We start from the raw sequence: 26,833 nt of genomic DNA, 5'->3' as shown, positions 1-26,833 counted from the left end.
CACACGCTGCCAACAGGCACACTTTCTTACACAACTTCTTTGCCTCAGGTAGGGCCTCACCGGCCTCCCGATCCATCCTTTCCTCTTACAGCGAACGGACTCCTTCTTAAGCAGCTTAGCTTGTGTCCTGGTCCAAGTGAATACTGCTGCTCCCTTTAAAATTCTAGGAATCTGCTCTTGCAGACCTTCATTCCTCATGCATAACTAATGGTACAATGCTGCTTTTTCTTTCTCTCCCACGTCATAGCTTTTTACTTATCAGCCTTTGGACTCTCTTTACCACCTGTGAATTTTTTTCTTTCCAGAGTTTTTACTAGACTATCTGAGTAGACTAGTACAGTGGACAACATTCTTCTGCTTTGTCCATCATCCACCTACCCTCCATCTTTTGAATACCTTCCGTCCATTCCACACCTTGTTACTGGTAGGGCTGCCAGCATGTCATCTCCCTTGGTCCAGGCAGCGGTGGGCATGAGACCCAAAGAGGCCAAAGAAGTCCATCCAAGACACAGTTTAAAATTTGGAGCTAGAGGAACTTCCCTGGTAGTCCAGTGGTTAAGACTCTACACTTGCACTGCAGGGGCACTCAGGTTTCATCCCTGGTCGGGGAACTAAGATCGCACGTTTTGCATGGTGTGGTCAAAAAATTAAAAATTAAAAAAAATTAAAACAAAAAATTGGAGCTAGAGGAAACAGAACCTTTTCTTTTGTCACAGAACTAGGAGAATGTGAACCGGAGGCTGCTGGAAGCCACCCTGTCTACCACATTGTGGGGAAACTACCTGTGTGGTAAAGAATGAAGACAAGATAGAGGAATGAGCAGAGCAGAGAGAAACAGATCCAGGGAGAGGAGGAGGGTAGGGCTGTGAGGAAGAGAGACTGTATCCCTGAATTCTGTCATAGCAATTCTGTCCCTGGCTGTGCAGTTACGTGGGCAGCTGTGCAGTTACGTGGGCAGGGAACCCCCTTTCATGCTCAGGCAGTCTGAGTTGGGTTTCTGTCACCTGTAACAAAAAGAATCTTGATACATTCATGTAGTAGGAAGGCAGGGGCTAGCTGGAAAGAACACTCAGCCCGCTACAGTGCAGTAACAATCCAGACCTTTATAACTGAGCAAACCTGGGTTCAAGCTGACTCAACTGCTCTTTTGGTAAATTATAACCAAAATAAAATAAATAAGCCTAAGGTTTGAACCCCAGCTCTGCCACATACTTCTCATCCTCAGTCCCCTCCCATGGAGGACAGGACAGGCTAACTTCCTCCTCACTGTGCTGGGAGGATTAGAAGGCCAAGCGAGCTGCCTGGTCCACAGGAGGCTCTTAATAAGTAATAGCAATTACTTTTCAGTTGAGGAAAGCTGAAAGGTAGAGGAGAGCTCTTACAGTCCTTTCACCCATTCCTCTCAAAAAGATGATGCTAACAAATAGCTGACAGATGCTTCTGTAGTGGCTGGACCCGATTTATCTTACTTCGGGAGGATATTACGGTGATCGTTCCCATACAAATGAGAGCAGATTTGTTCCTCTTAAATTCTGAAGGGCAGAGTGATAGTGTGATTGGTGTTCTTTGTGCGGGAAGAGCCATTTCCAGCAGCCTTGCATTCTTTGCAGAGTGAGCGCTGTCTCCGCTCCCCTCGCTGCTCCCAGGGCCCGGCCCTCTGCCCTGTTCAAGGCCACAGCCCACTGCCCTCTTGCACTCCAATTTCCTAGTCCCTGATGGGGCCACTTCCCTTGAACATATTACACATTTTTTCCAACCAGTGTGCTCTCATGAGCTCAAGAGCCTTGTGCTATCTGGGCCGAAGGACATTTTTCGAGCTCAAAATAACTTGGCTCTCTCAAAAACTGGGACCTATCATTTTTGGGGCCATTTATTCCCCACCTTTCATTTCTTTGAAGGACCTCTTACTGTTCCTTACAAGTGCTATCACCATTCTCTATAAGTGATCAAAAGCATGAGGCTTGATAAATCAGCTTTACTTGTGCAATTTAATTGAAGGTCCATTCATCTATCCTTGAAGTTCTGAAAACTCAGTATGGACTTCACTCAAAATACACAAATAGCATGTGACCAAAATACATTTTTTAAATTACAAAACATGTATTTACGTGAAATTGAAGTTGGTTTTAATCAATTCTTTTTGAGCCTTTCAAAGTTATATCCATCATTTCCCATTTCTCAGGCCTGCCTGATTTTCTGTTGGCTCCCTACAGGGGAAAATGGGATATTTTTTTTCTCTACTTTCTCTTCCAAGAGCTGCGAAAAAGGAAAAGAGATAGCAGCTACGTAGCTTCAGGGGCAGCCAAGCAAGAGATTGATTCAACAGGAGAAATTTAATGCATCCCAAAAGATTCCCTAGGATTTGATATCCTGCTGCTTAGGGTACAATCTGTTGTAATAAGAAACTGAAGATGTTCTGTCAGGAAAGTCAAAGTACTCAGTGATGGCTTGTGAAAGTTTAAAAAAAAAAAGTGAAACGTAATAGGAAATGTTTTTATTCTGGAGATGCTTTCTTAAATAGGAGGACAGAAGACCATTTCTCAGAGAATATACATGGGTGAACACAGAAGATGAAATGCTTTCCTGTGCAGGTACCTAATCCCAGGGTGGAGCGCGGATTTCATCTTGCTCCGCAGGGAGGTTGTTTACCGGGAATCAGGCAAATGCAACGGACAAGAAGTATGTCCTGTGCCCCAACCTAGCCTGGGGTGTCTAGAGTCAAGGTAAGTGTGGGGATGGATGACGCTGGCCCGTGGCTGTGGGATTTTCTTGTCTGAGAGGAGGAATGTGGCTCTGGGCAATGTGCTGATCTAACAATCCTAGCATGGGGGAGTGGGCGGAATAAAGTTCAGCAGAGGGTTTCAACACTAGATCCAGGGGCTCTGAACGATGGTCAGGTGGTGGCCCTCCGGTAGCCAGGAAAGACAAACATACAGAGCTGTGTGGCCAGGAGTCAGCGGGAAGCATGGGTTTCACATGTGTCCTGCTGTGCACAGCATGTTGGGGGCAATGTGTGGGTCACCTTCCCCTCCCCAGCAGGGGCTGTACATATACCAGCAGCGCCCAGTCATTTGTGCCACCCTTAAGTCAGGTGGGGATACCCAGGTTGGATTAAGGCTTGGTCTGTGAAGCTGTCACCTAGGCCCGCCTGCTGTCACCGGGAGCTCTGTCACAATCTGCAGCTCTTGTTCAAGGGCCAGAGGCCTGGGGTGGTGGCAACGGGCGGAGGAGCTGCGGCATCTAGGAGAATGGGTGGGCTCGTGCCCACCCCTCCCCTCTTCCAGAAGGGCTGGAGGGTCAGAGCCTCATGCCAGTTCCATGCACAGACTACCCTTTATTTCTCTTTCGGAACTAAAACCACAAAGCTGGGTCATTCTCATGCAACTAGTGGGGTCAGGGCTGGAACCACCCAGAACACTGGTCAATAAATATCTTTACCCAAACACACAGGTGGCATCTCCAGCAAGATGGTTAGAGTGAAAGGGAAGTTAGGGTGTTTTTAGAGTGGACCACTGAAGGCAGGATCGTTTCATTCCTCTGCTGCCCCAAGGAGAGTGCAGTCAGAGAAATTACTCATCCTGCTCTTCTTTATTCTCCTACCAAAAGCCTCACACTAGCTCCAGGTTATCTGGACCTGGAAACACGAGTAACTAGGGATGAGCTCAAGTCGGTAGTTTAAGTAAACACACGTGCACCTGAACTGCGGCATCTCATCATCTGCGCTGTTTTCCCCTCCTTCCTCTTCCTCTTTTCTCTCCTTTGCCTTCTTTTTCCTTTTGTTGTATTTCTAGATTCTGAATTAAAAGAGCCCTTTGGAATTAAACTAAGGGGCTGATATTAAACAGGTTAAATTAAGAGTGCTTGGGCCTCGATGGGCCCCTACCCCAACTGCCAGGCAGGTGGTCACTGCCCCAGTGTCAAGACAAGGGGCCGTGACTAAGAAATCAATCTCATAGAACTGGCAGCAAAGAAAGAGAGGCCCCGATTGGAGGTATCAGGTAACTCAGTATTTTACACAAACATGCACACAGAGCTCAAACTCTCATATAGGGGTTTGGCCACCAAAGATACTTTAATTGAAAATTACAGTGTGGAAAAAAAATGATTAAGTGGCTAAGAGATTATTGTCCACATCAGTAAGCAGAGAATAAAACATGTGTTCATTCATTGGGTGAAATAATTCTGTAAACCTCACCATGGAAGACAGATTGCAAACAAGGTGTGTGAACAGAACGCTGGGTGAAGCTCCGATTCTCATGTCCCCTCCTGGCTGGAGACCCAGCTCTGCTTTACCTCTGGGTCCTCCTCTGTGAGTCTGGCTGAGGAGAAGTCCTACAGCTGATACCCCCAGCCAAGACCCTGCCCTCTAGGAATGAGCTTCACTGACAGGTATATGGATACAAGCATCCTCCTGGAGCAGCCTAACAAGGTCTGTGACACGGAGAGATGAGGCAACAGTAGAGCAGGCCCAGGTAAGTGCCGAGTGAGTGAGTGACTGCGCCCCAGGGAACGCGCACCCACATGCTCTGCTGGCTCTTGGACGAGACAAAAACCCACAGAAGACCAATCGTAAACGTCTTCAGAAGAAAAGCCACCTTGAAAACAGTCGTAGAAGGTACTGCTGTGATGAAACCTTACATTTCATCAACTTATCTGCTAAAGCTTCTGAGGGAAAAGTCAAAAAATGACTGGCAAAATCAAAACGGAAATGGCTGCTATGTAATTACTGGCAATCTCTGAGTTACAAACACTTACTTGTAACTACATCATGTACACAAACCACCAGCTGCATTTTACTGCCATTCTTCCCACCATTTTTTTTTTCTGACAACAAAGCACAGAAAACGATGAGATAAAATCTCACTCTTTCACGATTTCTTCCCCTTGAGGAGGACTTCATACCCCTCGCGCACTCTCGTGTAAGACCCTTCGTCATTCCTGTTCTTCTGCCTCTTTCCAGGTAACTTACAAAATGTCATTCCCAGCACTATTTTTGGATAAGTAAATCAATACAAGCAAACCTCACTCTATAAGAACAGACTTTGATCAGGAAAAGGCCCTTATGTATTATGAAATGAATTTAAATCAGATATAATCAATATCATGCTATCCATTCTTAATTCTTTTGAGAAAAGATGAACATTTTGGTGGATGGGGGACACAATTTGATAATAGTTATGTACATTGAAAGTGTACATAACTTTTATTTTTTTGCAGTACGCGGGCCTCTCACTGATGTGGCCTCTCCCGTTGCGGAGCACAGGATCCAGATGCGCAGGCTCAGCAGCCATGGCCCACGGGCCCAGCCGCTCCGCGGCATGTGGGATTTTCCCGGACCGGGGCACGAACCCGTGTCCCCTGCATCGGCAGGCGGACTCTCAACCACTGTGCCACCAGGGAAGCCCTGTACATAACTTTTGATGCAGCAAATTAGCATTTAGGAATTTATCATATGGATTCACCCTATGGCTTCAGTCACATCAGAACACAAGGATGCAAGTATGTGGCTGTTAATCATAGTATTGTTTGACATGGTAAACATACACGGAGGCCAGAGGGACTGATGGACAAATTACGGTACATTCATGAGATGATATACTAGGTATCTGTTAAAAAGAATGAGGTAGACATGCAGGAGTCGATCTGCACAGATGTCCACACTTTGTCGTAAAGTGAAAAAAGCAAGTTATGGAACATGAGACAGAGAGCAACCCTAGCTTTTCCTTCTCTCTCCCACTAAGGAGAATTCTTGGCTTCTCCATCTCTTTTCTCCTGTCACCTTTCCTTCCCCACCCACCACACCAGTAGGCATATTTAATAGATCAGGATTGGGACTGAGTCTCTCCCCAAGAAAGACAAGAAGAAGACAGAAAGCGAGGAAAGGAGGGAAAAGTGGGGCTTTGGAATATATTCAGACGAGTGCCTCACACATAGAAAAGTTCAGAAAGAAACTTACCATGGCTATCTTTAGGGAGTGGGACAGAATGTGAAAGATGAGGATGATTTTTACCTTTCCGTCATTTTGAAAATGTCCTTTCCTAGGAGTATGTATTATTCTTACAACAAAAATTAACAGAACGTGTGAATATATTGAAATGGACTTGAGGTCACGGGGAGGGGGAAGGGTAAGCTGGGATGAAGTGAGAGAGTGGCATGGACATATATACACTACCAAACGTAAAATAGATAGCTAGTGGGAAGCAGCTGCATAGCACAGGGAGATCAGCTCAGTGTTTTGTGACCACCTAGAAGTATGGGATAGGGAGGGTGGAAGGGAGACGCAAGAGGGAGGGGATATGGGGATATATGTCTACATATAGCCGATGCACTTTGTTGTACAGCAGAAACCAACACACCATTGTAAAGCAATTATACTCCAATAAAGATGTTAAAAAAAATTAACAGAACGTGTGAGTATATTGTAAGTCCTCCTCGAAGCCTTGAAGAAGCCTCTGTACCTCCGTATCAGCCTCTGGTTCCTAAAGAAAATCAACTTTAATTTGTATTCAACATAATTTAAATCTTGTTTTTAAAACTATGTTCAGTTTTGTTTTTGTATTTCTTTCTCCTTTTTTTAAAAAAATTTATGGTCTACATTGATGATGCTGAGCAGACTTTCACGGGCTAGTCCAGGGGACCTCAGCATGACCTGTAACACCTTCTTCAATAAGAAAATGCTTCCCAAGTTCTAAACTTCCAACTGGCAAACTAACTTTTGAAACCCAATTCGTCTTACAGCTGAGATTTGACTGAATTATATTTTTAAGTAAAATTTGGGAAATACCTTTAAATTACTTAATGTTGGTAGTGCTAACAGACAGATGACTGCATATATAATCACAGATACACACATAGATACTCTCAGGAGAAGTACTATGAGCTACTACTAAAGATTGCACATCTTGTTGTATGTGAATTAATTCCAAATTGTTTTATGAAACATAAAGAACTTAATATTTTATGTTGCACCATAAAAGGAACTTCTATTGAGTAAAAATAAATGATGGAGTGACAAGAAGGGAGCTGAGGGCAATGCGGTGATTTGGATAAAAATGGAATAATGGACACCTTCTCCTCTAAGGTCAGCAGTTAAGATTTAGCCAAGGTCAGCAGTGACAAAATCATCACTAGAGTCTTGACCTCAATCTAGTTGCTGAAAACAGTATATTAACATTGTAAAACTGTTACGGCAGATGGCAATCCAGTCACCTCTCAGTAACGCATGCCTAACTGCCCGTGTCCTTGGCTACAGGTGGACAAAAAGCCCACCTGGAGCATTTGCCGGGAGACTGTGTAGACGGGGGAGGCCCATAGCGTGAGTTCCCTCGTGCACACCTGCGGGGTGAAAACCACCGCCCACCTCGGGATTCCTACCTCACACTCTAAGATTGTTAAAGGGCTTGTAGGGCATCTGGCCCGTTAGTTCTTTATTTTCACTTTTGCCTGGGCTAAAGGGAAGAAGGGCCAAGTCTGTCGGCATCCACCCCTCTCATTTCTCTTAACTCTGTTGATCTGGATTACTGATAGCCCTTTCCTCTGCTACAACTTTGAAAGCAAGTAGTTCAGATCTCACTCGTTTGAAGTGGATCATTGCAGATTCGATTTCTTGAAATACAGAACACCACAGAGCAACTCCTTAATAAGCTCCAGGGAGGAGAAATGGAGGGAAGCTTGGAAATGTGTCACCCAGCGTAAGAACAGAGGGTACATTTACAGAGAGATCGTGACCTGCCCAACACCAGGGAAACATAACCAAAAGTATTCCAAACAACATGGTGTACATTCCGTGGACTTGGCCTCACTTACAAGAAAGGCCTCTTTGTTTGATTCAAGTTTAAGTCAGTGAAACTGCCAGTTAATTAAGGAGGTAAGAAAGTCCTTCAGAGAAGCCTTGGGGGCTATGGAGAAAAGAGGATTCAAAAGTACGCGGAGAACGAGCTCCCTCAAAGGCGCGCGGCTTTCTTAATGAAGCCAGGGGACCAACATATATTCCTGTGCCTGGGCGGCGGGCTCAGCGCACTTCCACCCCCAGACAGCAGTGGGGCGAGCAGCCGCTGAGGGGATCTGGAGGAAAGAGGATTTTCCGTCTTTGTCTCCTGGCCGGATTCCATCTGCTCACCAGGCAGCCTGTGGTTTGGCGTCCTGAGCCCGAGCCCTGAGCCCAGAGGGGTAACGCCAACCGTCCCCAGCCTGCCTCTCATTGCAACACAGAGAACGAACGAAGCCTTATCTCTTTGTATTCAATTCATATTTTCTGAGAACCCACAAGATTCATCATACCTAACAGAAATTTCACGCTCATGGGAAAGTCTACAGTCCCAGCCCTCAAGGCAACCTCTTATAAGTTTGATTAAAGATGACTCACAGTCTGGATTCCGAAGCTGTTCAACCACAAGGCACTGGGAGAAACCACCTAGAGAAGTTCTGAAAAACACCCTCAGGGTCACCCTGGTGCCGTGGCTGGCCTATGGACTTCTGCCACGCACCTGGCTGGTGGGTCTATGCCATCTTTAGGCTCTTCTCTGTCTGCACCGTGCTCCTGGCTTCCTGACCAAATGTGTCATTTCTGGCTTCCTCCCTTTGCCTGGACTGATATCCCAGACCCTGGACTTGATTCTGTTCTTATCGTGTTGACCCTGGTAACTTCCCAGCTCCGGTGTCTTCTGAGGCTCTTGCTCAAGTGGGGACAGGTGGCTCTGCTCTGCCTCCGTCCCCTCCTTCCCTGAGGACCACTCCCCTGCCTGTTGCCCATGTTGCATAGGTCTAGACCTGGATCTTCCCTCTGCTCAGCCCCTTAGGACTGACATCATGTCTGCATGGTCTTCAGAGCTAGGAAACTCAGTATCTGCCTGGAATGGCGCCCCTCCTCCGCAGGGGCCTCCCCCAGCCTCCCCAGGTCCCAGATGCTTTCAGGGCACCTTCCCCACAGTGAGTGACCTTCTTCTGTGCTGGAGATGGCTATTCCAACCTGCGATGATGGTATATGCGTCTCTGTGCCCTTTCTTCTGGACTGATCTATCTCATCTTCCAAACTTATGTTCTTAGCCCACTGTAAACCAGGGTCCCACACCCACCAGCACCAAATTCTCAGCACTAGACTTCAACACTGCCCTCCCCCCGAAAGCTCCCCTGGGTAACCAGAACCTCTAGGGGCAAAACACGCACGGGTCTGGAGGAGCTGAGGCTGGTCAAGAAACAACTCATTACCAGTAGTTCCTTCCTCTGACTCAATGACATGTTTGAGCAGGGCTGTCTCCCTGCTCTCCTGCTTGGGTCATAAGGTGATTATGAGGTCAGAAGGTTCAAGTAAAGGCACCCTGGGAACCATAAAGCCCTGAGAAATGGAAGAAACCAGCACTGCTGTCAGCCAGGTGGAGGGTCCCACACTGGCGTCCTCACCTAGATCAGCAGGGCTAAGGCCACAGGCTGCAGCCCCCAGGCTACGTCTGTGCTGAGCCCCTCTCTGCTCCCCCAAACTGTGTCCTTGCCTCTGCCATCGCCAGCATTGCACCTTATTACAAGCACTAGCTCCACGTGCAGACAGCATCTCTTCAGTCCCTGCACACCCACAGTGCCTGACACACAGAAGGAACTTTACACATGAGGAATGAATGCATAAATGAACAAAGGTGTGGTTTTACACACTGATTGAGAAGCAGATGGAACACTCTTACAAAGCAGCAGTGATCAGGATGATGTCAGGCTCTCTCGAGCCTCTGCCCCAAGTAAAGACACTGTAGCCCTTACTTTAGCCCCTCCCCGGGACTCACCTGTATGGCTCCATGGTCCGAATGCCGTAGAACAACGCCTCCTCCAGCAGCCCGAGGTTGATGCAGGCGTCCATGGCACAGTCGAGCACCTTCAGCTGGTAGATGTTGATATCAGGAAGCCGCTCTGCGTTGCTGCTTAGGATCGTCTGGCACATGGCCAGAACCTGTTCCCACTCTGTTATTAACCTTAGTTAAGGATTCATTGTCTTCATCAAGAAAAAACAAAAGTAAAATGAGATTCTCGAAAAGGCTGAAGAGCTCCCAGGCACAGGAGGGAAGGAAGCGCCCATTATTTTGCACAGATGAGCTGCCTGAAAACACACTTGAGAAACAAAAACATGTAAGTGGTGTCTCAGAGAAGGAAATTCTGTTTACATCAACAAACCATCTTCCAACCAAGCCTGTGCTTTGAGGGATTAGATTTCCAGAGAACCATTCTTCCTTCCTATTCCTACATGTATTCTCTTTAAACCTAGCCATGAAATAAATGCAGCTGTTTATTAAATGAGCTGAAGACTAAGTAAGTTAGTTCAGTTTAAAATTATTTACTCTGTTAGTTTCTGTTTCAAAAATGATCTGAAATTAAAGAAGCCTTAGAGAGACTCCTTTTAAAAAAGGAGGAGCTCATTTTTGCTTCTGTGCCATTTGAACCTTGGGCATATAAGAAACCAAAAACACAACCCCAGGCACACACTAGGGGAAACAACTTAAAGAAATCCATTTCCACTGGATCTCAAATTTAATGTTTTTGATTATAAAACAAAAGTGATTCAAGTCTATACTTAACCAAATAAAGGTATTCTTATTTTAAACCCCCAAAGTAAAAGATAAATATTAAGAACATGTAGCTTATGTACATAAATTGCAGGCAGGGGGAAAGGGTGCTTTAAAAAGGGTGGGGAGAAGACCCAGTATTCAGTTCGGAGCCACAATGACTTTCCGATTAACCGTGAGTCCATAACTTACTCTCATGGAGCCCAGTGCGACCTCACTTTTTAAAACTGACAAGGCAGTCAGAGCACTGAGGAGGTGGTGCATGCAGCACGCCTCGAGTCCTTCAGGTGAACTCCCTCAGAAGCACAGCTGCAGGTGAGAGAGAAGGCAGGCCCCAGGGACCTGACACAGTTTCTTCCCTTTGATGCTGTGTTAGGCAAGACTGAGGCCGAGGAGGACGCTGGGCTGGGGCTGCCCGGGCCCCACTCCTCTCTCACCTTCAACCTGTGTAGCTCCGAATTCATCTGCTTCCATAGGCTGGAATTCCACAGGGCGCAAGGTTTGCAGATTTACAGAAATGGCATAGCATTTGACCGCAGAAAAAGCTGGATTTAAATCTAAGCTAGTTCTGTCACTGGTCAGATTTGAGGTTCTGAGGACGTCACCTGTGCTTCGAAGTAGGCCAGAAATAAAAATGCCAAATGTCGCTGTAAGAATTAAATAAGATACCGTACGTAAAGTTTTTAAAAACGCTTCACGTGTTCTCTCCTGAGCCAGGCAGAATTGTGTACCTGGGACACAGCAGGAGAACATTTAGTGTCTTGCACAAGATCACACTGCACAAATATCTGTGCCTTCCTCCTCCTTTTACTGTCACGACCTACGAGCGTGACCAGCTTAAGGAAGATGGTTCAGTGGAGTAAGGTGGATGGCATTTGCCCGCCACACACCCACACCCTGCCTGACTCTCACACAGCCCAGGGCTCTCCACCGCGCCTCCAACTCAAAGCCTCTTCCTCAGGTCCTAATACAGCATCCCCCGTCCTGGACAGATGGTCCACCTGTCCTTTGCCCTCCCTCCAGCAAAATCTACCTTTTCCACAGTTCAGACTCTCAGGGCACTGCTTTCCAACACATCAGTGAACACTTTTGATAAACCAATCAAGCCACTTGCGTGAGTGGGAGCTCCTATTTTTATGAACCCTCACAGGAAATATATTTTTCTTTCAGTGGGGGCCTCTGGTGGCATAATACCTTACCCCACAGGCCTGACTTCCTGGTTAGTACTTCAGGCCCCCTAACACATGGCTGAGGGCCTTTCTGTACATAACACTCTGTAACTTTAGGATGAGTCCTCTCTCTGAGGAGTTGCCTCTGGTCTCGGAAGAGGCACATTTATTGAAGAAAAGTGACTTGATGACTTTCTGTTGTATTCACCTGACGCACATGTTTAAAGTTTGCGGCATGTGGCCCCCAGAGGCTGGGGGAAGCAGTATCTTAGGCAACGCACTGGTTTCGTAACAGACTGCCAGGCTAACCTCTGTGGCTTTTCATCCTAGGATTAGATATTTGATGGATTGTCAGGAGGAATGCCTGTCTCTTACACAATGCCAGACATTTCTGTGGCAAGACTTTGACTCTATTTTAACATCATGTTGCATGACCTCCATAATTATTTGCCTGTTCATTTACATATGCTCCAACTCATTTTAAAGAGGTTTGAGGTGACAAGCCTTAGAAGTAAAAACCAGATGCAGCCGCTGACAGGAATACATCTACTTTATCGCCCAGCAAGCTGGGAGGGAGGGACCACGTGACAACTTCCCTTCGAAACGATGGCAACAGTCACCTGGCAAACAAGGCAAACCTTTCCTGTAAAACACATCACTGAGCAAAAAAATGGAATAATTTTAACTAAGAGGCTTTTCTCCCAAGCTAATGCTGAACTGTATTTGCGTTTTCTGGGTGTTGATCACAAGTCACTCTGCTCCAGTGAGGGGAGCAGGGAAGACAGCCCACCCGAAGAGAACAGACTATCGATGACAGAACAGGCACCTTTCTGCAGACTTTTCCATGACCATAAGACGACTGGGGGAAAAGAGAAAGGGGAACACAGTGAATCCACCTGGGAGTTAATCAACTCCTTGAGACTCAAAGACTGACAGACCACGGGCTCTTACAATCCTCCAGTGCTTACAGTCCTCCCGAGGTCCCCTCACTATTTACGCCAAGAAAGTGTATTGTGAAGCAACTCCCATTGCCATTGCAGTCATGGTTGACTACAGTCATTAAATTATAAGGATTCCAAGTTATGCTTTTTAGAGATGTAGGTTACGGGAGGAAGGGAATCCAGAAATTTGCTACCTTGTACATATAAAGAGAGTACTACTTACTGTCCCACTAATCCTGCCTATAAATTTGGATTATCATCTAATGGTGGAGAGGAATTCATGCTGACCTTACCATATCTTCCTTAGCCATTACTGAAATTGTTGGCTGGGGTCAGGGATGCAACCTGTGACCACGGAACAGAATGAAACTCTTTGGCTCGTGGAGAGGTCAAACCCTGGACATGGATTCATTAATACTAGGCTCCAACCAGTAAGGAAGCAATCCTACAAAACAACTCAATCCACAGGTAAAAGGATACTCCAATGTGCCTTCAGTTCTTCGATCTTTTTCAGGGATTCTTGAACTTCCTTCCATACTTGTTCATCACCAGTTAGCATATCAGCATCCTGCTCAGGCCAAATTAAAAGAACAGAGGAAGACAAATTCCTCAATTAAAAAATGGGCAAAGGATCTGAATAGATATTTCTCCAGAGAAGATATACAGATGGCCAATAAACACATGAAAAGATGCTCAATATTATTAGCCATTGGGGAAATGCAAATCAAAACCACAAGGAGATACCATTTCTTAACTAGGATGGTTATAATCAAAAAGATAATAACAAATGTTGGGAAGGTTGTGGAAAAATTGGAAGCCTCATGCATTAGTGGTAGGAATGTAAAATGGTGCAGCCACTTTGGAAAACAGTTTGGCAGTTATTCTAAAAGTTAAACAGAGTTACTATACAACAATTCCACTCCATAGATGTATATGCAATAAAAATGAGAATATATGTTCACATAAAAACTTGTGCATAAATGTTCACAGCAGCACTATTCATAATAGCAAATAAAGTAGAAACAACCCAAATGTCCATCAACCAATGAATGGATAAACAAAATGTGGTATAGCCATACAATGGAATATTTTTTTTTTTTATTTTTTTTTATTTTTTTCTTTTTGTGGTATGCGGGCCTCTCACTGTTGTGGCCTCTCCCGTTGCGGAGCACAGGCTCCGGATGCGCAGGCCCAGCGGCCATGGCTCACGGGCCCAGCCGCTCCGCGGCATATGGGATCCTCCCAGACCGGGGCATGAACCCGTATCCCCTGCATCGGCAGGCGGACTCTCAACCACTGCGCCACCAGGGAGGCCCCATACAATGGAATATTAGTTGACAATAAAAAGAAATGAAGTACTGGGCTTCCCTGGTGGCGCAGTGGTTAAGAATCTGCCTGCCAATGCAGGGGACAAGGGCTCAAGCCCTGGTCCGGGAACTTCCCACATGCCGCGGAGCAACGAAGCCTGTGCGCCACAACTACTGAGCCTGCGCTCTAGAGCCCGTGAGCCACAACTACGGAAGCCCACATGCCTAGAGCCCGTGCTATGCAACAAGAGAAGCCAACACAATGAGAAGCCCACGCACCTCAATGAAGAGTAGCCCCTACTCGCCGCAACTAGAGAAAGCACACACACAGCAAGGAAGACCCAACGCAGCCAAAAATAAATAAATTTAAAAAATTTTTAAAAAGAAATGAAGTACTAAACATGCTACAACATGGATGAACCTTAAAAAACATCATGCTTAGTGAAAGAAGCCAGTCACAAAGGACCATATATTGTATGATTCCACCCATATGAAATGCTCAGAATAGATAAATCCATAGAGACAGGAAAGTAGATTAGTAAATGGCTAGGGCAGGCGGTGGTGGGTAGGGAGAACGGGGGAGTGACTACTAATGAGTTTTTTGAGGGTGATGAAAATATTCTAAAATCAATCATGTTGATGGTTCCATAACTCTTTGAATACATGAAAAGCTATTGAATTGTACACTTTAACTGATTGAATCGTACCATATGTGAATCATATCTCAATAAAGCTTACATATATACATATATGTATGTATGTATTTATCAGGAAGGGGAACAGAGGTAAGAGAAAGAATCATTTGTCAGGAGACCCAAGGATAACACTTTTTTAAAAAATAAATTTATTTATTTATTTATTTATTTATTTTTGGCAGCATCAGGTCTTCGCTGCTGCATGCGGGCTTTCTCTAGTCGTGGCCAGCGGGGGCTACTCTTCATTGCGGGGCGTGGGCTTCTCACTGCGGTGGCTTCTCCTGTTGCAGAGCACAGGCTCTAGGTGCACGGGCTTCAGTAGTTGTGGCACGCGGACTCAGTAGTTGTGGCTCATGGGCTTAGTAACCCTGTGGCATGTGGGATCTTCCTGGACCAGGGCTTGAACCCATGTCCCCTGCATTGGCAGGCGGATTCTTAACCACTGCGCCCTCAGGGAAGTCCTGACACTTCAATCAAATATTGAGTTATCAATCAAAATGAAGTTAGGTAAAAGATGAGCATAACTACACCCATGTGAACCAATGTTGACTTCTGAAAAAACTAAAGAAAAAAAACTTAAAAAGAAAAATGAAGGTACTAAAACCTTCAAAATGAAGGTAGGAGTTACCATTTATTCATTGTCTGTCTTCCTACTGAGTCCTCTATTTTTCCTGTATGTCCACATTTCAAGAGCTCAGTAGCCACGTGTGGCTGTGGCTACCATATTGGGCAGCACAGACAGAGAACAGTTCTATCATCACAGAAAGTTCTACTGGATGGCACTGCTTTAAAGAGGCTAACCAAAGGGTAAGAAATTCTCATCAGACTCTACTCAAAACCAGGTGTTCCATATCCACTATATTCTCAGTGGATGTCAGGGAGAAGAGCCATTCTAGAAAGTGATATCAAATCACAGCCACTGTGGGGTGATGGTAAAGGTGAGGGAAGGAAGACTTTTTCAAACTGTATGTATCTCCCTGGAGATTCTTACATGCCTACGAGGGGAGGTTTATAGAATGACCCCTGTGAGAACCACTGCCAGAGTAAGCCTATGTTACTGGTGGGAAGATACATGTCACTCAAAGTGTGCCAGGGCAGAAAAAAAGGAGGGCCACCAAGTACCACAGAAAAGAGATCTCAAGAACGGGAGAGGCAGTGGGTGTGTGTAGGAGGAAATGTGTGCATTTGTGTGAGTGTGTCTATGTGACAGGGCTTTATGAGTCTCTGTGTACGTGTGTTGTACATATGTGTAATATAATAGGGTGGTTTTTAAAAAGACACCATAAGTGGACCCTACTTCTTTTAGGAAATTCCAAGTAAGAACCTAGTGTTTTGTGTGTATAAGAGGGAAATAAAAATCAATTGCTTTTGAAAGGTTAAACATCAGTCTCCCTCCAAATACCTGCTGTAAGTCCATCTCCATCTCCTGAAGCCACAGTTCCACCATATCACAAAAGCCTTTAATAACTTCCTAGTGCCTCCCAGTTGAGGCCCCCACATTAAAACTTGACAACCATTCGACAGAGATATTAAAACCTTTACAGACAAGCAAAAGTTAAGAGAATTCAGCACCACCAAACCAGCTTTACAACAAATGCTAAAGGAACTTCTCCAGGCAGGAGACACAAGAGAAGGAAAAGTCCTACATAAACAAACCCAAAACAATTAAGAAAATGGTAATAGGAACATACATATCGATAATTATCTTCAATGTACATGGATTAAATGCTCCAACCAAAAGAGATAGACTGGCTGAATGGATACAAAAACAAGACGCATATATATGCTGTCTATAAGAGACTCACTTCAGACCTAGGGACACATACAGACTGAAAGTGAGGAGATGGAAAAAGATATTCCATGCAAATGGAAGCCAAAAGAAAATTGGAGCAGTAATTCTCATATCAAACAAAACAGACTTTAAAATAAAGACTATTACAAGAGACAAAGAAGGACACTACATAATGATCAAGGGATCAATCCAAGAAGAAGATATAACAATTGTAAACAGTTATATACCCAACACAGGAGCACCTCAAAACATAAGGCAAATGCTAACAGCCATAAAAGGGGAAATCAACAGTAACACAATAACAGCAGGGGACTTTAACACCTCACTTTCACCAATGGAGAGATCATCCAAAATGAAAATAAATAAGGAAACATAAGCTTTAAATGACACATTACACAAGATGGACTTGATTGATATTTATAAGACATTCCATCCAAAAAACAACAGAATACACTTTCTTCTCAAGTGCTCATGGAACATTCTCCAGGATAGATCATATCTTGGGGCACAAACAAAGCCTTGGTAAATTTAAGAAAACTGAGATCATATCAAGTATCTTTTCCAACCACAACACTATGAGACAATGTCAATTACAGGAAAAAAACTGAAAAAAACACAAACACATGGAGGCTAAACAATACATTACTAAATAACCAAGAGATCACTGAAGACATTAAAGAGGAAATCAAAAAATACCTAGAAACAAAAGACAATGAAAACACGATGACCCAAAACCTATGGGATGCAGCAAAAACAGTTCTAAGAGGGAACTTTATACCAATACAATCCTACCTCAAGAAACAAGAAAAATCTCAAAAAAACAACCTAACCTTACACCTAAAGCAACTAGGGAAAGAAAAACAAATAACCCCAAAGTTAGCAGAAGGAAAGAAATCATAAAGATCAGATCAGACATAAATGAAAAAGAAATGAAGGAAACAATAGCAAACATCAATAAAACTAAAAGCTGGTTCTTTGAGAAGATAAACAAAATTGATAAACCATTAGCCAGACCCATCAAGAAAAAAAGGGAAAAGACTCAAGTCAACAGAATTAGAAATGAAAAATGAGAAGTAACCACTGACACGGCAGAAATACAAAGGTCCATGAGAGATTACTACAAGCAACTCTATGCCAATAAAATGGACAACCTGGAAGAAATGGACAAATTCTTAGAAAAGCACAACCTTCCAAGACTGAACCAGGAAGAAATAGAAAATATAGACAGACCAATCACAAGCAATGAAATTGAAACTGTGATTAAAAATCTTCCAACAAACAAAAGCCCAGGACCAGATGGCTTCACAGGCGAATTCAATCAAACATTTAGAAGAGTTAACACCTATCCTGCTCAAACTCTTCCAAAATATAGCAGAGGAAGGAACACTCCCAAACTCATTCTACGAGGCCACCATCACCCTGATACCAAAACCAGACAGAGATGTCACAAAAGAGAAAACTACAGGCCAATAACACTGATGAACACAGATGCAAAAATCCTCAACAAAATACTACCTAACAGAATCCAACAGCACATTAAAAGGATCATACACCATGATCAAGTGGGGTTTATCCCGGGAATGCAAGGATTCTTCAATATATACAAATTGGGCTTCCCTGGTGGTGCGGTGGTTGAGAGTCCACCTGCCGATGCAGGGGACACGGGTTCGTGCCCCGGTCCGGGAGGATCTCACATGCCGTGGAGTGGCTGGGCCCGTGAGCCATGGCCGCTGGGCCTGCGCGTCCGGAGCCTGTGCTCCGCAATGGGAGAGGCCACAACAGTGAGAGGCCCGCGTACCGCAAAAAAAAAAAAAAAAAAAAAAAATTTATATATATATATATATATATATGCAAATCAATCGATGTGATATACACCATATTAACAAATTGAAGGAGAAAAACCATACGATCATCTCAACAGATGCAGAAAAAGCTTTTGACAAAATTCAACACCCATTTATGATAAAAAGTCTCCAGAAGGTAGGCATAGAGGGAACGTACCTCAACATAATAAAGGCCATATATGACAAACCCACAGCCAACACTGTTCTCAATGGTGAAAAACTGAAACCATTTCCTCTAAGATCAGGAAGAAGACAAAGTTCCCCACTCTCGCCACTATTATTCAACATAGTTTTGGAAGTCCTAAGCATGGCAATCAAAGAAGAAAAATAAATAAAATGAATCCAAATCGGAAAAGAAGAAGTAAAACTGTCACTGCTTGAAGATGACATGATACTATACTTAGAGAATTCTAAAGATGCTACCAGAAAACCACTAGAACTAGTCAATGAATTTGGTAAAGTAGCAGGATACAAAATTAATGCACAGAAATCTGTTGCATTCCTATACACTAACAATGAAAAATCTGAAGGAGAAATTAAGGAAACAATCCCATTTACCAATGCAACAAAAAGAATAAAATATCTAGGAATAAACCTACCTAAGGAGACAAAAGACCTGTGCACAGAAAACTATAAGACACTGAATAAAGAAATTAAAGATGATACAAACAGATGGACAGATATACCATGTTCTTGGATTTCACAATCAACATTGTGTAAATGACTATACTACCCAAAGCTATCTACAGATTCAATGCAATCCCTGTCAAACTACCAATGGCATTTTTCACAGAACTAGAACAAAAAATTCCACAATTTGTATGGAAACACAAAAGTCCCCGAATAGCCAAAGCAATCTTGAGAAAGAAAAATGGAGTTGGAGGAATTAGGCTCCCTGACTTCAGACTAAACTACAAAGCTACAGTAATGAAAACAGTATGGTACTGGCACAAAAACAGAAATATAGATCAAGGGAACAAGACAGAAAGCCCAGAGATAAACTCACGCACATATGGTCACCTTATCTTTGATAAAGGAGGCAAGAATATACAATGGAGAAAAGACAACCTCTTCAATAAGTGGTTCTGGGAAAACTGGACAGCTACATGTAAAAGAATGAAATTAGAACACTTCCTAACCCCCTGCACAAAAATAAACTCCAAATGGATTAAAGACCTAAATGTAAGGCCAGACACTGTAAAACGCTTAGAGGAAGACATAGGTAGAACACTCTATGACATAAATCACAGCAAGATCCTTTTGGACCCAACTCCTAGAGAAATGAAAATAAAAACAAAAGTAAACAAATGGGACCTAATTAAACTTAAAAGCTTTTGCGCAGCAAAGGAAACTATAAAGAAGAAGAAAAGACAATGGGAGAAAATATTTGCAAATGAATCAACGGACAAAGGATTAATCTCCAAAATATACAAGCAGCTAATGCAGCTCAATACCAAAAAAACAAACGACCCAATCCAAAAATGGGCAGAAGACCTAAACAGACATTTCTTCAAAGAAGATATACACAGATTGCTAGCAAACACATGAAAGGATGCTCAACATCACTAATCATCAGAGAAATGCAAATCAAAACTACAATGAGGTATCACCTCACACCAGTCAGAATGGCCATCATCAAGAAATCTACAAAAATAAATGCTGGAGAGGGTGTGGAGAAAAGGGACCCTCTTGCACTGTTGGTGGGAATGTATATTGATACAGCCACTATGGAGAACAGTATTGAGGTTCCTTAAGAAACTAAAAATTGAATTACCATATGACTCAGCAATCCCACTACTGGGCATATATCCTGAGAAAACCATAATTCAAAAAGAGACATGTACCACAATGTTCATTGCAGCACTATTTACAATAGCCAGGACACAGAAGCAACCTAAGTGTCCATCGACAGATGAATGGATAAAGAAGATGTGGCACATATATACAATGGAATATTACTCAGCCGTAAAAAGAAACGAAACTGAGTTATTTGTAGTGAGGTGGATGGACTTAGAGTCTGTCCTACAGAGTGAAGTCAGAAAAAGAAAAACAAATACCGTATGCTAACACATATATGAAATGTAAAAAAAAAAAATGGTTCTGATGAACCTAGGGGCAGGACAGGAATAAAGATGCAGAGGTAGAGAATGGATTTGAGGTTACGGGGAGGGGGAAGGGTAAGCTGGGATGAAGTGAGAGAGTGGCACTGATATATATACACTACCAAACGTAAAATAGATAGCTAGTGGGAAGCAGCCGCGTAGCACAGGGAGATCAGCTCGGTGCTTTGTGACCACCTAGAGGGGTGTTTTAGGGAGGGTGGGAGAGAGACGCAAGAGGGAGGGGATATGGGGATATATGTATATGTATAGCTGATTCACTTTGTTATACAGCAGAAACTAACACACCACTGTAAAGCAATTATACTCCAGTAAAGATAAAGATGTAAAAAAAAAAAAAAAAATCTTGACAACCATGGCAGTTCTTGATTAAATTTTTGTTTTATATTTCACTACCGGCAGCTCAAACCTTAGGCTCTAGGCAAAATATCTCACTTGTTACACTCTATGGTAGGCAGACACATGCATCCCCAAAGATGTCCACGTCCTGATCCCCAGAACCCGTGAATATGTTAGCATACATGGCGAAGGGGAATTAAGTTGCAAGTGGCATTCAGACTGTTGGTCAGCTGACCTTAAAATTAAGAGACAGTCCTGGACTACCTAAGTGGGCCCAGTGGAATCACAAGGTTCCTTAAAAGCGGAAGGAGGCAGAAGAGAAGGTCAGAGCAATGTGATGTGAGGAGGACTTAACCTGCCTTTGCTGGCCTTGAAGACAGAGAAAGAGACCCACAGAGGAAAGAATACAGGCAGCCTGCAGAAGCTGGAAAAGGCAGGGAAACGGATTCTCTCCTGGAGCCTCCAGAAAGAATGTAGCCCTGGCAAGACTTTGATTTTAGCCCAGTGAGGCCAGTGTGAGGCTTCTGACCTCCAGCACTGTAGATAATAAGTTTGTGTTAAGTCACTAATTTTATGACAATTGTTACAGCTGCCATAGGAAACTGATACAGCCCCTAACATGCTCCTGCTCTTCTGGCCACTGGGACTTGGTACATGACCCTCCTGGTACCTGAAGTTAATTAATTCCATCACTCATCTATTCAATTAAAATTTACTGGGTGCCAACTGGGCATTGTTCTAGGCACGGAGGATAGAGCAGTGAAGACATCAGACAGTCACAGCGTTCACGCTCAAGAGTGAGAAGGAGCCTCAGAAGCAGCGGATTAAAGCTCCACAATCAACTTGATGTACCCTGCATCTGTGGAATACATGAATAGACAACAAATCATCCCAAATTGAGGAGCCAGGAGTCAGTGCTGTGCCTCTGAGGTGGGAGAGCCAACTTCAGGACACTGGTCCACAAGAGACCTCCCAGCTCCACATAATATCAAACGGCAAAAATCTTCCAGAGATCTCCATCTCAACACCAGCACCCAGCTTCACTCAACGACCAGCAAGCTACAGTGCTGGACACCCTATGCCAAACAACTAGCAAGACAGGAACACAACGCCACCCATTAGCAGAGAGGTGGCCTAAAATCATAAAAAGTCCGCAGACACCCCAAAACACACCACCAGACGTGGACCTGCCCACCAGAAAGACAAGATCCAGCCTCATCCACCAGAACACAGGCACTAGTCCCCTCCACCAGGAAGCCTACACAACCCACTAAACCAACCTTAGCCACTGGGGACAGACACCAAAAACAACGGAAACTACGAACCGGCAGCCTGCAAAAAGGAGACCCAAAACACAGTAACATAAGCAAAATGAGAAGACAGAAAAACACACAGCAGGAGAAGGAGCAAGATAAAAACCCACCAGACCTAACAAATGAAGAGGTAATAGGCAGTCTACCTGAAAAAGAATTCAGAATAATGATGGTAAAGATGATCCAAGATTCTATTTCCCAGATCCAAAATCTTGGAAATAGAATAGACAAAATGCAAGAAACAGTTAACAAGGACCTAGAAGAACTAAAGATGAATCAAGCATCGATTAAAAACACAATACATGAAATAAAAAATACTCTAGACGGGATCAATAGCAGAATAACTGAGGCAGAAGAACGGATAAGTGAAGTGGAAGATAAAATAGTGGAAATAACTGCTGCAGAGCAAAATAAAGAAAAAAGAATGAAAAGAACAGAGGACAGTCTCAGAGACCTCTGGGACAACATTAAACGCACCAACATTCGAATTATAGGGGTTCCAGAAGAAGAAGAGAAAAAGAAAGGGACTGAGAAAATATTTGAAGAGATTATAGTTGAAAACTTCCCTAATATGGGAAAGGAAATAGTTAATCAAGTCCAGGAGGCACAGAGACTCCCATACAGAATAAATCCAAGGAGAAATACGCCAAGACACATATTAATCAAACTGTCAAAAATTAAACACAAAGAAATCATATTAAAAGCAGCAAGGCAAAAACAACAAATAACACACAAGGGAATCCCCATCAGGATAACAGCTGATCTCTCAGCAGAAACTCTACAAGCCAGAAGGGAGTGGCAGGACACAATTAAAGTGATGAAAGAGAAAAACCTGCAACCAAGATTACTCTACCCAGCAAAGATCTCATTCAGATTTGATGGAGAAATTAAAATGTTTACAGACAAGCAAAAGCTGAGAGAGTTCAGCACCACCAAACCAGCTTTACAACAAATGCTAAAGGAACTTCTCTAGGCAAGAAACACAACAGAAGGAAAAGACCTACAATAATGAACCCAAAACAATTAAGAAAATGGGAATAGGAACATACATATCGATAATTACCTTAAATGTAAATGGACTAAATGCTCCCACCAAAAGACACAGATTGGCTGAATGGATACAAAAACAAGACCCAGATATATGCTGTCTACAAGAGACCCACTTCAGACCTAGAGACACATACAGACTGAAAGTAAGGGGATGGAAAAAGATATTCCATGCAAATGGAAACCAAAAGAAAGCTGGAGTAGCAATTCTCGTATCAGACAAAATAGACTTTAAAATAAAGACTACTAGAAGAGACAAAGAAGGACACTACATAATGATCAAGGGATCGATCCAAGAAGAAGATATAACAATTGTAAATATTTATGCACCCAACATAGGAGCACCTCAATACATAAGGCAAATACTAACAGCCATAAAAGGAGAAATTGACAGTAACACATTCATAGTAGGGGACTTTAACACCCCACTTTCACCAATGGACAGATCATCCAAAATGAAAATAAATAAGGAAACACAAGCTTTAAATGATACATTAAACAAGATGGACTTAATTGATATTTATAGGACATTCCACCCAAAAACAACAGAATACACATTTTTCTCAAGTGTTCATGGAACATTCTCCAGGATAGATCATATCTTGGGTCACAAATCAAGCCTTGGTAAATTTAAGAAAATTGAAATTGTATCAAGTATCTTTTCCGACCACAATGCTATGAGACTAGATATCAATTACAGGAAAAGAGCTGTAAAAAATACAAACACATGGAGGCTAAACAATACACTACTTAATAACGAAGTGATAACTGAAGAAATCAAAGGGGAAATTAAAAAATACCTAGAAACAAATGACAATGGAGACACAACGACCCAAAACCTATGGGATGCAGCAAAAGCAGTTCTAAGAGGGAAGTTTATAGCAATACAATCCCACCTTAAGAAACAGGAAACATCTCGAATAAACAACCTAACCTTGCACCTAAAGCAATTAGAGAAAGAAGAACAAAAACATCCCAAAGTTAGCAGAAGGAAAGAAATCATAAAGATCAGATCAGAAATAAATGAAAAAGAAATGAAGGAAACGATAGCAAAGATCAATAAAACTAAAAGCTGGTTCTTTGAGAAGATAAACAAAATTGATAAACCATTAGCCAGACTCATCAAGAAAAGAAGGGAGAAGACTCAAATCAATAGAATTAGAAATGAAAAAGGAGAAGTAACAACTGACACTGCAGAAATACAAAAGATCATGAGAGATTACTATAAGCAACTCTATGCCCATAAAATGGACAACCTGGAAGAGATGGACAAATTGTTAGAAATGCACAACCTGCCAAGACTGACTCAGGAAGAAATAGAAAATATGAATAGACCAATCACAAGCACTGAAATTGAAACTGTGATTAAAAATCTTCCATCAAACAAAAGCCCAGGACCAGATGGCTTCACAGGCGAATTCTATCAAACATTTAGAGAAGAGCTAACACCCATCCTTCTCAAACTCTTCCAAACAATATCAGAGGAAGGAACACTCCCAAACTCATTCTATGAGGCCACCATCACCTTGATACCAAAACCAGGCAAGGATGTCACAAAGAAAGAAAACTACAGGCCAATATCACTGATGAACATAGATGCAAAAATCCTCAACAAAATACTAGCAAACAGAATCCAACAGCACATTAAAAGGATCATACACCATGATCAAGTGGGGTTTATTCCAGGAATGCAAGGATTCTTCAATATACGCAAATCAATCAATGTGATACACCATATTAACAAGTTGAAGGAGAAAAACCATATGATCATCTCAATAGATGCAGAGAAAGCTTTCGACAAAATTCAACACCCATTTATGATAAAAACCCTGCAGAAAGTAGGCATAGACGGAACTTTCCTCAACATAATAAAGGCCATATATGACAAACCCACAGCCAACATTGTCCTCAATGGTGAAAAACTGAAACCATTTCCTCTAAGATCAGGAACAAGACAAGGCTGCCCACTCTCACCACTCTTATTCAACATAGTTTTGGAAGTTTTAGCCACAGCAATCAGAGAAGAAAAGGAAATAAAAGGAATCCAAATCAGAAAAGAAGAAGTAAAGCTGTCACTGTTTGCAGATGACATGATACTATACATAGAGAATCCTAAAGATGCTACCAAAAAACTACTAGAGCTAATCAATGAATTTGGTAAAGTAGCAGGATACAAAATTAATGTACAGAAATCTCTGGCATTCCTGTACACTAATGATGAAAAATCTGAAAATGAAATCAAGAAAACACTCCCATTTACCATTGCAACAAAAAGAATAAAATATCTAGGAATAAACCTACCTAAGGAGACAAAAGACCTGTATGCAGAAAATTATAAGACACTGTTGAAAGAAATTAAAGATGATACAAATAGATGGAGAGATATACCATGCTCCTGGATTGGAAGAATCAATATTGTGAAAATGACTCTACTACCCAAAGCAATCTACAGATTCAATGCAATCTCTATCAAACTACCACTGGCATTTTTCACAGAACTAGAACAAAAAATTTCAAAATTTGTTTGGAAAAACAAAAGACCCCGAATAGCCAAAGCAATCTTGAGAACGAAAAACGGAGCTGGAGGAATCAGGCTCCCTGGCTTCAGACTATACTACAAAGCTACAGTAATCAAGACAGTGTGGTACTGGCATAAAAACAGAAAGATAGATCAGTGGATCAGGATAGAAAGCCCAGAGATAAACCCACGCACATATGGCCAACTTATCTTTGATAAAGGAGGCAGGAAAGTACAGTGGAGAAAGGACAACCTCTTCAATAAGTGGTGCTGGGAAAACTGGACAAGGACATGTAAAAGTTTGAGATTAGATCATTCCCTAACACCATACACAAAAATAAGCTCAAAATGGATTAAAGACTTAAATGTAAGGCCAGAAACTATCAAACTCTTAGAGGAAAACATAGGTAGAACACTCTATGACATAAATCACAGCAAGATCCTTTTGGACCCACCTCCTAGAGAAATGGAAATAAAAACACAGATAAACAAATGGGACCTAATGAAACTTCAAAGCTTTTGCACAGCAAAGGAAACCATAAACAAGACCAAAAGACAACCTTCAGAATGGGAGAAAATATTTGCAAATGAAGCAACTGACAAAGGATTAATCTCCAAAATTTATAAACAGCTCATGCAGCTCAATAGCAAAAAACCAAACAACCCAATCCAAAAATGGGCAGAAGACTTAAATAGGCATTTCTCCAAAGAAGATATACAGACTGCCAACAAACACATGAAAGAATGCTCAACATCATTAATCATTAGAGAAATGCAAATCAAAACTACAATGAGATATCATCTCACACCAGTCAGAATGGCCATCATCAAGAAATCTAGAAACAATAAATGCTGGAGAGGGTGTGGAGAAAAGGGAACACTCTTGCACTGCTGGTGGGAATGTGAATTGGTACAGCCACTATGGAGAACGGTATGGAGGTTCCTTAAAAAACTACAAATAGAACTACCATATGACCCAGCAACCCCACTACTGGGTATATACCCTGAGAAAACCATAATTCAAAAAGAGACATGTACCAAAATGTTCATCGCAGCTCTATTCACAATAGCCCGGAGCTGGAAACAACCTAAGTGTCCATCATCGGATGAATGGATAAAGAAGATGTGGCACATATATACAATGGAATATTACTCAGCCATAAAAACAAATGAAACTGAGCTATTTGTAATGAGGTGGATAGAC

At 42.7% G+C, this 26,833-nt stretch overlaps 1 protein-coding gene across 2 annotated transcripts in view; it reads right to left on the bottom strand.

The window, feature by feature from the left end:
- Positions 1 to 26,833, bottom strand: part of SMYD3 (SET and MYND domain containing 3) — a 738,989-nt gene that overhangs the window by 104,640 nt on the left and 607,516 nt on the right. For both annotated transcript variants that reach the window (XM_082612030.1, XM_082612031.1), the window contains 2 exons: positions 13,135 to 13,222; positions 9,771 to 9,945 (listed from right to left, as the gene is read on the bottom strand). In XM_082612030.1, the coding sequence (XP_082468156.1) occupies positions 9,771 to 9,945; positions 13,135 to 13,222 (263 nt within the window). The remainder of the gene's footprint in view (positions 1 to 9,770; positions 9,946 to 13,134; positions 13,223 to 26,833) is intronic.

This window comes from Mesoplodon mirus (genome assembly GCF_964341445.2).
Source record: "Mesoplodon mirus genome assembly, chromosome: 3".
Classification (NCBI taxonomy): domain Eukaryota; kingdom Metazoa; phylum Chordata; class Mammalia; order Artiodactyla; family Ziphiidae; genus Mesoplodon; species Mesoplodon mirus.
Note: the sequence above shows the minus strand (reverse complement) of the source record. Positions and strands in the feature narration are given on the sequence as shown.